Source organism: Myripristis murdjan, chromosome 17, assembly GCF_902150065.1.
Source record: "Myripristis murdjan chromosome 17, fMyrMur1.1, whole genome shotgun sequence".
NCBI classification, from domain to species: Eukaryota; Metazoa; Chordata; class Actinopteri; order Holocentriformes; family Holocentridae; genus Myripristis; species Myripristis murdjan.
The window spans coordinates 32,754,867-32,765,045 of NC_043996.1; the positions used below are offsets into that span (position 1 = coordinate 32,754,867).

Sequence of the window (10,179 nt, forward strand, 5' to 3'; positions counted from 1 at the left end):
ATGAAGGAAGGAAAGCCTGATTGTATGATGTGCAGTGGTTCTCAAATGGTGTACTCATGTACTCCCTGCAGTACTCCAGCATAGTAGTGGTGGGTGGGATTCATCGAAATTGCGATGCATCGCGATGTTTTTGTGAATCGATTTGCATCGATTTTTTCACGTCGATTCTTTTCCACCAAGCCCGGAAAAAAAGGGCACCCGGAACGAAAAGTAGGTAACGCGCGTGCCACCCGGACAGTTTAGTAGGTGGGACCATAGCAAACGGAAAGCCGTTGTAAAATCACTGTAACTCACGGCTTCAAGGGACTTGCTTTTATAAAACGGTTACCCTACATATAACCCATAAAATAAACACACAAGAAAAAAATCAATAATTTATTGGTAAAAATGCAACAATAAAATTGAGAACTATTCATTCTTCCACCAAGCAAGATAGAGTGGACAGAATGCACAGAGCGCAGACGCTAAGATTGCTTTTTCATCTAGCGCCATCATCAGGTCACATCAGGCTATTTGGGCTCGTTAATGTTGAATTGGATATTTCCATTAATAGTGCATTTGTTAAAATAGTGTTCAATTATGTTTGGACTCCTCTTTGCAGGGACGGTGGCGTGCGTTTCGTGACAGGTGTGTTTTTGCACAGACGTATGCCTAACGTCAGTTGTAACAATAATAATAAAAGTAAACTGTTAATTTACCACACATGGGCGCTGTCACACTGTGTCCGCTTTGGGTGGAGTTAAAAGGCAGGTGGATCAGGAGGCAGCAGGGAGAGGGAGGCTATTTCTCCAGGGAGGCCACCGGACACAGTGGGTTACCCGGCTGCTCATATATGAATCCCCTCAGGCTTTCTATGTTTTTTTCGGCAGCATCTTTGTGATTTTTTTTTTTTGTGCATTCGTTGAAAGACACGGTGACATATTTTAGGCCATTTTCGTCGTGTCGAATGCTGAAGGAGTCGGCCTTTAATTTGCGGTTGCCCTCGTTCGCCCTGCGTCCCATGAAGCTGCACGTCAAACCAGACTTTACAGACAAGCCCCCTCCTGATCCACCGGCCTTTTATCTCCACCCACCAAACGAGTGGGTACTTTCACAACACGATAAATTATAAACTATAATAAATAAATACATACATACACACATACATGCACACATACATAAATAAAAGTCAATGGTGTACTGTAGTGCCTGTGTACCAAATTTTGAGTTACTCTTTGTTATGATGGAACTGACTTATGCAATTCTTTCACTGGCCCCTAGATGGGGCTGTGCTCCATGGCAATGTTGGGTTAAATGTTGGGAGCTACCCCCAGATTACATAGTCAAAATATTTTGTGTCTTTGAAAAATAATTCCTAGTTAAATGTTGAAAAAATCTTTATTTTGAGAGTGACATGAGTTAATTTATGGGCTATTTATTTACAAAGCCACAGATTAACACAAAATCAGTCTTGCATGGAAAATAGCTGTAAAAATCGCAATAATCGAAGAATCGTGGCACCAATAATCGCATCGAATCGACAAACGCTAGAATCGAAAAATCGAAGCTCCCATAATCGAAATCGCATTGAATCGTGAGGTAGATGGAGCACCCCTACAGCGTACCCCTAGGAGTACTTTGGACTCCAAAGAAGTACTCCAAAGTTTGGAGTACTTCTTTGGAGTACTTTTTTTCGCTCTGGTCAGGAAAACTGGGCTGGAAAAAAAATATTTCAAAGGGGGAACATTGCTGAAAAAAAGTGAAGAACCACTGACCTGACGTGAACACACCTCAGCTTTAACCCTCTCAGCTTGCCTGAAGTCACGGTGATGAGCTGTCCTGCTCTGTCACGTGGGCTTTGAGCTCCTCACACTCAGGCTTTGTGGAAACAAACTCTGTGGCCCGTGAATGTTTGTTTTTCTGAAGCAGCCTCTGCTCTTGCAGGTGATTCTGTCCACCAACATCGCAGAGACCAGCATCACCATCAACGACGTCGTCTACGTCATCGACTCCTGCAAGTAAGTAAAGTTCCTGCTGTCGTCGTCACATTTTACATTTAAGTGTATCCAGCTGTTCCATTCATCCTCCAGTTCACATGATACTGGCTTTACCCAGCGCTCTGCAACATGCAGCAGGCCACATATGACCTGTGAAATGGACCTGTGTTTCCATCCACCCCAACACTGTTGGCTTCATCAGGTTCATATGGGAATACTGCAGTCCATGTAAACATAGCCTCTGTCCGGTGCCTGTGTCCTGACTGCGTCTGGTGTCCCGGCAGGCAGAAGGTGAAGCTGTTCACGTCCCACAACAACATGACCAACTACGCCACCGTCTGGGCCTCCAAGACCAACCTGGAGCAGAGGAAGGGCCGAGCCGGCCGCGTCCGCCCCGGGTTCTGCTTCCACCTCTGCAGCCGCGCACGATTCGAGAGGTGAGGCTCCCTGAACATCCCAGACCTGCTGACACTGACGCTGAGACGTCAGGTGGACAATGATTTTTGTCAGGGAAACACAAAGGAAACTGAAGCACATTTGTTGAAGTAACAGCTTCTTCCAGCATCCAGTCTCTGTGTTTACTGCTGGAAACCTTTACTCTGTGTGTGTGTGTGTGTGTGTGTGTGTGTAGGCTGGAGACTCACATGATGCCGGAGATCTTCAGGACGCCGCTGCACGAAGTGGCTCTGAGCATCAAGCTGCTGCGGCTCGGCGCCATTGGACACTTCCTGTCCAAAGCCATCGAGCCGCCGCCGCTGGACGCCGTCATCGAGGCCGAGCACACACTGAGAGGTACGCTGCACACACACACACACACACACACACACACACGTGATGCTTCAGCCCTTTGATGTCTGACCCTGTTTGCTGCAGCGTAACAATAAAACGCAGGTTACCATCTCGCAATCATTAAGTCATTTTTTGCTCGTTCTTCTCTCGGTTCTCCTTGTGACCTGCCTCGCCTGTCATGACCTCCTGACCTCCTGACCTCCTGACCTCATGACCTCCTGCTGCTGTGGCTCCACAGAACTGGACGCTCTGGACTCCAACGACGAGCTCACTCCTCTGGGTCGGATCCTCGCCCGGCTGCCCATCGAACCTCGACTGGGCAAGATGATGATCATGGGCTGCATCTTCCAGTGAGTTCTGTCTCAGCAACCAGGAGTTTATCATCCAAGTTATTTATTATCACCACATTTTACCATACTGCATTACTGCTCCTTCATTTAAACTATCTCAGAAATACTTGATGTTATTTTTACTGGAACTACACTTCCCATTTATTAGTGCTTGTCTTCATAAAGAACATTAGTAATCATGCCAAAATGTATTTTTGCCATACATTTTTTTATTGGAATATACACTATATTACCAAAAGTATTCGCTCACCCATTCAAATGATCAGAATCAGGTGTCCTAATCACTTGGCCTGGCCACAGGTGTATAAAATCAAGCACTCAGGCATGCAGACTGTGAAACAAGACATTTGTGAAAGAATGGGCCGCTCTCAGGAGCTCAGTGAATTCCAGCGTGGAACTGTCATAGGATGCCACCTGTGCAACAAATCCAGTCGTGAAATTTCCTCGCTCCTAAATATTCCACAGTCAACTGTCAGCTCTATTATAACAAAATGGAAGCGTTTGGGAACAACAGCAACTCAGCCACGAAGTGGTAGGCCACGTAAAGTGACGGAGAGGGGTCAGCGGATGCTGAAGCGCATAGTGCAAAGAGGTCGCCGACTTTCTGCACAGTCAATTGCTACAGAGCTACAAACTTCATGTGACCTTCAGATTAGCCCAAGTACAGTACGCAGAGAGCTTCATGGAATGGGTTTCCATGGCCGAGCAGCTGCAGCCAAGCCACACATCACCAAGTGCAATGCAAAGCGTCGGATGCAATGGTGTAAAGCACGCCGCCACTGGCCTCTAGAGCAGTGGAGACGCGTTCTCTGGAGTGATGAATCACGCTTTTCCATCTGGTAATCTGATGGACGAGTCTGGGTTTGGAGGTTGCCAGGAGAACGGTACATTTCAGACTGCATTGTGCCGACTGTGAAATTTGGTGGAGGAGGAATTATGGTGTGGGGTTGTTTTTCAGGAGCTGGGCTTGGTCCCTTAGTTCCAGTGAAAGGAACTTTGAATGCTTCAGGATACCAAAACATTTTGGACAATTCCATGCTCCCAACCTTGTGGGAACAGTTTGGAGCGGGCCCCTTCCTCTTCCAACATGACTGTGCACCAGTGCACAAAGCAAGGTCCATAAAGACATGGATGACAGAGTCTGGTGTGGATGAACTTGACTGGCCTGCACAGAGTCCTGACCTGAACCCGATAGAACACCTTTGGGATGAATTAGAGCGGAGACTGAGAGCCAGGCCTTCTCGACCAACATCAGTGTGTGACCTCACCAATGCACTTTTGGAAGAATGGTCAAAAATTCCTATAAACACTCTCCTCAACCTTGTGGACAGTCTTCCCAGAAGAGTTGAAGCTGTAATAGCTGCAAAAGGTGGACCGACATCATATTGAACTCTATGGGTTAGGAATGGGATGGCACTTCAGTTCATAGTATGAGTAAAGGCAGGTGAGCGAATACTTTTGGTAATATAGTGTAGTTTCTTACTGTGTTATTGTTGTTACCATGTGTGCACCTTTAATCTGTAAATTACCTTAACTACACAGTTCTGATTGACCTTGGTTCGTGTTTTTCACTTCAGCTATTATCAACAGGGTGGCCACAGTGTCTGGATGATTTTTTTTTTTTTTTTTTTTACGACTTTTTTTTTTTTTTACTTTTGAAGTGCTCAAGTTTTTCATCCCGTGACAAATGAATGTATGTGGCCCAGTTCTGAGACGTAAACTGAGCACAGTGAACACAACATCGTCAGGTTTGGTTCTTTTCCTCTATAATCCTCTGTTCTGAGGTGACTCTACTTTGTTTTTCTTGTTGGGAGCCTTTTCATGCCGGGTTTGTCACCACATTTTATTTAACCTGCCGCCGTGTTTGGACAGAGGGAAAAAAAGCCTCTGCACATCTTTAGCCATGTTTGGCATTGTGCTGATTGGCCACCCTGAAAAACTAAGTCATGGTCGTTGTTTTTTTTTAAATCTGTTTTGCCATTTATGTCATGGCAAACATTGTCTCCTGTGTGTCGCCCTCTAGTGTTGGAGACGCCGTGTGCACCATCTCAGCAGCTTCTTGTTTCCCCGAGCCGTTCATCAACGAGGGGAAACGCCTCGGGTTCGTCCACAGGAACTTCGCCGGCAGCAGGTTCTCGGACCACGTGGCCCTGCTGTCCGTCTTCCAGGCCTGGGACGAAGTCAGGTCCACAGACTTTTTTTTTTAATTTTCATGTCAGGCTCAGTTTTAGTGGTAGTTTTTAATCCAGATGTTCAGTTTCCACTGTTTGTTTTCAGTTCCAGTTTCAGTATATTTGGTACAGGTGGAGTTTTTAAAGGTCAGGTCAGGTCAGGTGGAGCCCGAGGCAGCAGGACAGACATTTACAACATATTTTGTACTGAAATTTGAGAACGTTGCTGACTGGCTGGTTTGTGATGCTGCTGTCTGTTCAGGATAAACGGCGAGGAGGCGGAGACTCGCTTCTGCGAACACAAACGCCTGAACATGTCAACACTCAGGATGACCTGGGAGGCCAAAGTCCAGCTGAAGGAGATCCTGGTCAACTCTGGATTCCCTGAAGGTGAGTCAGTCTCATTTTAACAGGAAACACAGAAACATGGCCGCTGAGGGACATGATGGCTGCTGCAGGGATCCAAGCTGTGACCCTGACGTTACAACACAGACTAAAAAGACTGACAATCAAAAAACCCAGTTCCTCGTAACGCAGTATTTTATTTTTGTCTACCAGACCCCATTCCAGAAATGTCAAATTTTATATTTCTATAAACATCTGATAAAAATATCACAGCTGGACTCGATCCTGATTGGCTCTCTCATCTGCCCAATCAGGCCAGTTTGCAACATCTGAACTGGAAAAGCCTCCACCTGGCAGGTTTACGTCATTTGAATTATACAAGCTGCTGATGTTGGCCAATCAGAGTCCAGCATTCTGACACGTTATTCTTCACATTCATTCAGTCCAACTAATTTAGCTTTTAGTCGAGCTGCATGTGTGTGCTAAACAGCAAGAAGAGCCTCATTCTGATCCCAGTAGAAACAAGCTGAGCGCTCACCTGCTGTCTCCTCTGTCAGAGTGCCTGATGACTCAGGTGTTCAACGCGGTGGGACCGGACAACAACCTGGATGTGGTGATTTCCCTGCTGACCTTTGGCTCTTATCCCAACGTCTGCTACCACAAGGAGAAGAGGAAGATCCTGACCACCGAGGGCCGCAACGCCCTCATCCACAAATCCTCCGTCAACTGCCCGTTCAGCAGCCACGACATGACCTACCCGTCACCTTTCTTCGTCTTCGGCGAGAAGGTAGACGCCTGATGAACTTCATTTGTTAGATTCTTGTTCCAGAAAGATCTGTCCTCCCATCAGTCTTTCTTTAGTGATGTAATTAACGATAACAATAATGTGTCCATTCCATGTAAAGGCCAGTCAGAGATTCCCAGCTGCCAGTTTTAATCCAACCTCGCTGTGTTTCAGCTTTGATGATTTTTTACCAGCAATAGCCAGCTACTTTGCATAGTGTATCTGCAATCTTCATATTTCTCAGCAACCTCAGGGTTCAGAAATTTTGACTTTGGGCTCATTCACACAGAATCTGGCAGTCAGGCAGACGCACTCCCCCCATTTAAACTGAATGGGGGTAACCTGTCAGAGCCGTGCGTGCTGCATGGTGATCCAGCAAAAAACAGTCAGACAGTGGCGGAGCATGTAGTGACACACACACACACACACACACACCACCAAACAGTGCTGAGCTGAGTCGTGAGCTTGGTTATGGGCTGTGTCTTGATCCATTATGGCTCCACATGGCAGGGAATTATCTGAAAAATGAAGAAACCAGGAAATATTAAAAATCCATGCCATGGCGGATTGAATCTGTCATCAACAATGATGGCAAACATACAAATATTAAGAATTAAAAGAATAAAATCTCATTAATGAATGTACTGCCTTTTTGTTCTCCCTGTGCCATAATTTTAGCCAAAAAGTAAAAGCCAAGGTGTGAAAGTGTGTGGAAGCGTAAACTGAACAGTGTTGTGCGTGTTGTTGATCCTGATCAGATTCGAACCCGGGCGATCTCGGCTAAAGGCATGACGCTGGTCAGCCCTCTGCAGCTGCTGCTGTTCGCCTGCAAGAAGATTTCCTCCAGCGGAGACGTGGTGGAGCTGGACGACTGGTGAGGCTCCGCCCACCTCACTGGGCTGTCTCTACCTTCAGCACACCTTTTATTGGCTTGGATTTGACCCTCTGCTAGTTTTTAATTTCGTTTGGCTCTAGTAGTTTTGTTGAGTGTACTTTGGTTCTTGAACTTCAACGCATTCTGTTTCACATCAACCTGCAGTCACAAAGTCTGCTTTGTTTTGTTGATTTCTAATCCAATTACGTGATTCCGCCTTATAACTCTCCAGGATCAAACTGAAGATTTCCCACGAGGTGGCGGGCTGCATCGCGACTCTGCGGGCCGCCATGGAGGCTCTGGTGGTGGAAGTGACCAAAGACCCAGAATACATCCAGCAGCTGGACACGACCAACGGACGCCTGCTCAACCTGATCAGACAGATCTCCAAACCCTCAGCAGCCGGACTCAACCTGATGGCCAGCAACCCCCGGTATGTTTAAAAAAAAAAAAAAAAACATCTTTTTCTTCCTGAATATGTGATAAGTCGTGCCATCTGTTGAGGTTCACAGAGATTCAGCAGGAATTCAATAGGTCTGAAAAATTGGGGCTGAGGTCAGGCTCAGATCTTAATAGCTAAGATTTACTCATTTTCTAGGGTATCTGCATGTTGACGACATGTCTTAAACTCAAATTCAAGAAGTCTGAATTTCAATAAATATTTTGTCAGATTATATTACCCATCTATTTCATTCCATGAAATCAACACTGCTGCTGTTACAAAGCTCTCAGCCTCCTGAAGGTGATCCTGCCTGTTTACTGACCGGCTGGGAAAAAGACCAAACTCACTTTAAAGTGACCTGTCACGCAGATGTGTAGAGACAAACCCAAGAAACTGCTTGGATCATGGATTTTTACATTTTGAATGTAAACCTGATCGTTCCACCACCAGGCCGACAGGGCCCTGGGCTTCTTGCTCAGTATCAATATCAGTATCAGCTGTGTCAGATATGATGAACCTTTAGGGAATGATGTGTTTTCACACCTATATCCAGTATCCACAAGTGAAAAGTCTCCAAGCTTCATGCAGTAATGTCTCTGTAGGGCGGCTTGGTCACCGTGGACAGGCTTTGATTTATTACTGCAGCAGCCTATTTTCCATACATGAATCAATCAAGTTACTTTAAGGTGTGCTTTAGGGGTGTCCCGATCCGATATTGATATCGGATATCGGTCCGATATCAGCCAAAAAACGAGAATCGGATTTTATTGGACTGGATCTAAAATCTCCGATATTAGCATTGTGATATAAGCAGTCCATTCCAGGAGTCCGCTCCAGCATAGATTGTGTAACAAAGTGAAGAGGTGCCACTCCGCTCTATTTTCACTGGCTAACAGCAGCACACTGGCTTAGCTTGTCTATTCAGAGAAGAGGTATCACTTCGTGCTGATATCGGTATCGGATCGATATCGGTATTGGCCAATACTCAAGGCTGCAATATCGGTATCGTATCGGAAGTGAAAAAGTTGTATCGGGACACCCCTAGCGTGCTTATTGATTAAAATGGGTCAACGTTAGAATTGATCAACATCAATAACACTGTTTTCTCTTTGGAAGGTTCGGAGACGGCCCTCGTCCTCCAAAGATGCCTCGCTTTGACGGAGGAGGAGGAGGAGGGGGAGGTTACCGAGGAGGAGGAGGATACCGAGGAGGAGGAGGAGGTTACAGGGGAGGCGGGGGTTATGGAGGGGGAGGTGGAGGTTATGGAGGCGGAGGCTACAGAGGTGGAGGGTACCGTGGAGGAGGGGGGTATGGAGGTGGAGGATACAGGGGAGGAGGCGGCTACAGAGGAGGAGGAGGAGGAGGTTATGGAGGAGGGGGTGGAGGTTATGGAGGAGGGGGTGGGGGCTACAGAGGAGGCTACGGGGGTGGGGGTGGGTACAGAGGAGGAGGAGGCTATCGAGGAGGAGGAGGAGGAGGGTACTGACCTGTGTTTGGATTCGTCTTGTGATCAGGGATGTCCAGATCGGCACGGGAACATCATTTTCCGTTTGGTGATTTGTTCATGTGTCACACAAATTGTAGACAAATGTTTAACGTAGTTCAGTCCACATTCACTTGACTGCATTTATAGAGAGGAGACTGATTTAGCTTTTTTGTTAATGTTGTGCAGAAACCAGTTGTAATGTCTTTACCAGCCACAGTGACTCAAATCTCTAAAGTCTGTTAACACATGAAGCTGTGCCAAGTCTTTCAAACTGAAAAGGAAAATGTGTGTCAACACTCAAGACCAACATGCACAATAAGAACAGACTGTGGCTCAGACAGCAGCTTTCTGCTAAAGGTTGAACATTTATTCCAGCAGCATCATCATCAGCTGTTTGACAGTAGAGGTCAGAGGTCAGGCTTGGAGACATGTTGAGAAATCTGATCCTGTTTCTGTTAGTTAACATTTATTTATGTGTTGTTAATGTCTACCTGCAGAAACCACCTGCAACATTCAGTCAATATTTGTAGATATGCCCATCATGGCCTGTGTTGATATTGATTTGACTGTATTTTGTTGATTTTCATCAACCAGGAACTGTTTTCATCATCAATAAATATTTTCATTTTTCAAAGTCTTTTGCATTTTTTGAACACACAAAAACTAAGTTAAAAAATTAGGATGCAATTAATTTACTGAAATTGTAAATGCTAAAATTGGATGGATGTATTAAATATTTAAAAGGAGGTGTGGGGGGGCAGTTTGGGATTGTGGCATCATGTGACTGACGGTGCGTTCAGTGTCACCTTGAGAGTGACAGCTCCCTGTGACTCTCCGGCCTCCTGGCTGCTGGATGGATGGACTTCATTCCCATGAGGCTCTGCGGTGCTGCCCGGAAACAGCTCCATCCTCAGACCCTGGACACAACATGCACACACACAGTTTCTAAATAATCTGTCAGG

At 46.0% G+C, this 10,179-nt stretch overlaps 1 protein-coding gene across 1 annotated transcript in view; it reads left to right on the forward strand.

Annotated features, from left to right (window-relative positions):
- The window catches only part of LOC115375374 (ATP-dependent RNA helicase A-like), a 33,038-nt gene extending 23,193 nt beyond the window's left edge, over positions 1-9,845 (forward strand). Inside the window, exons 5-14 of the mRNA XM_030074787.1 lie at positions 1,924-1,997; positions 2,261-2,413; positions 2,608-2,768; positions 3,004-3,115; positions 5,139-5,300; positions 5,549-5,676; positions 6,189-6,418; positions 7,174-7,289; positions 7,522-7,722; positions 8,848-9,845. Of these exons, the coding sequence (XP_029930647.1) occupies positions 1,924-1,997; positions 2,261-2,413; positions 2,608-2,768; positions 3,004-3,115; positions 5,139-5,300; positions 5,549-5,676; positions 6,189-6,418; positions 7,174-7,289; positions 7,522-7,722; positions 8,848-9,217 (1,707 nt within the window). The 3' untranslated portion in view covers positions 9,218-9,845. The remainder of the gene's footprint in view (positions 1-1,923; positions 1,998-2,260; positions 2,414-2,607; positions 2,769-3,003; positions 3,116-5,138; positions 5,301-5,548; positions 5,677-6,188; positions 6,419-7,173; positions 7,290-7,521; positions 7,723-8,847) is intronic.
- The last annotated feature ends 334 nt before the right edge of the window (positions 9,846-10,179 follow it).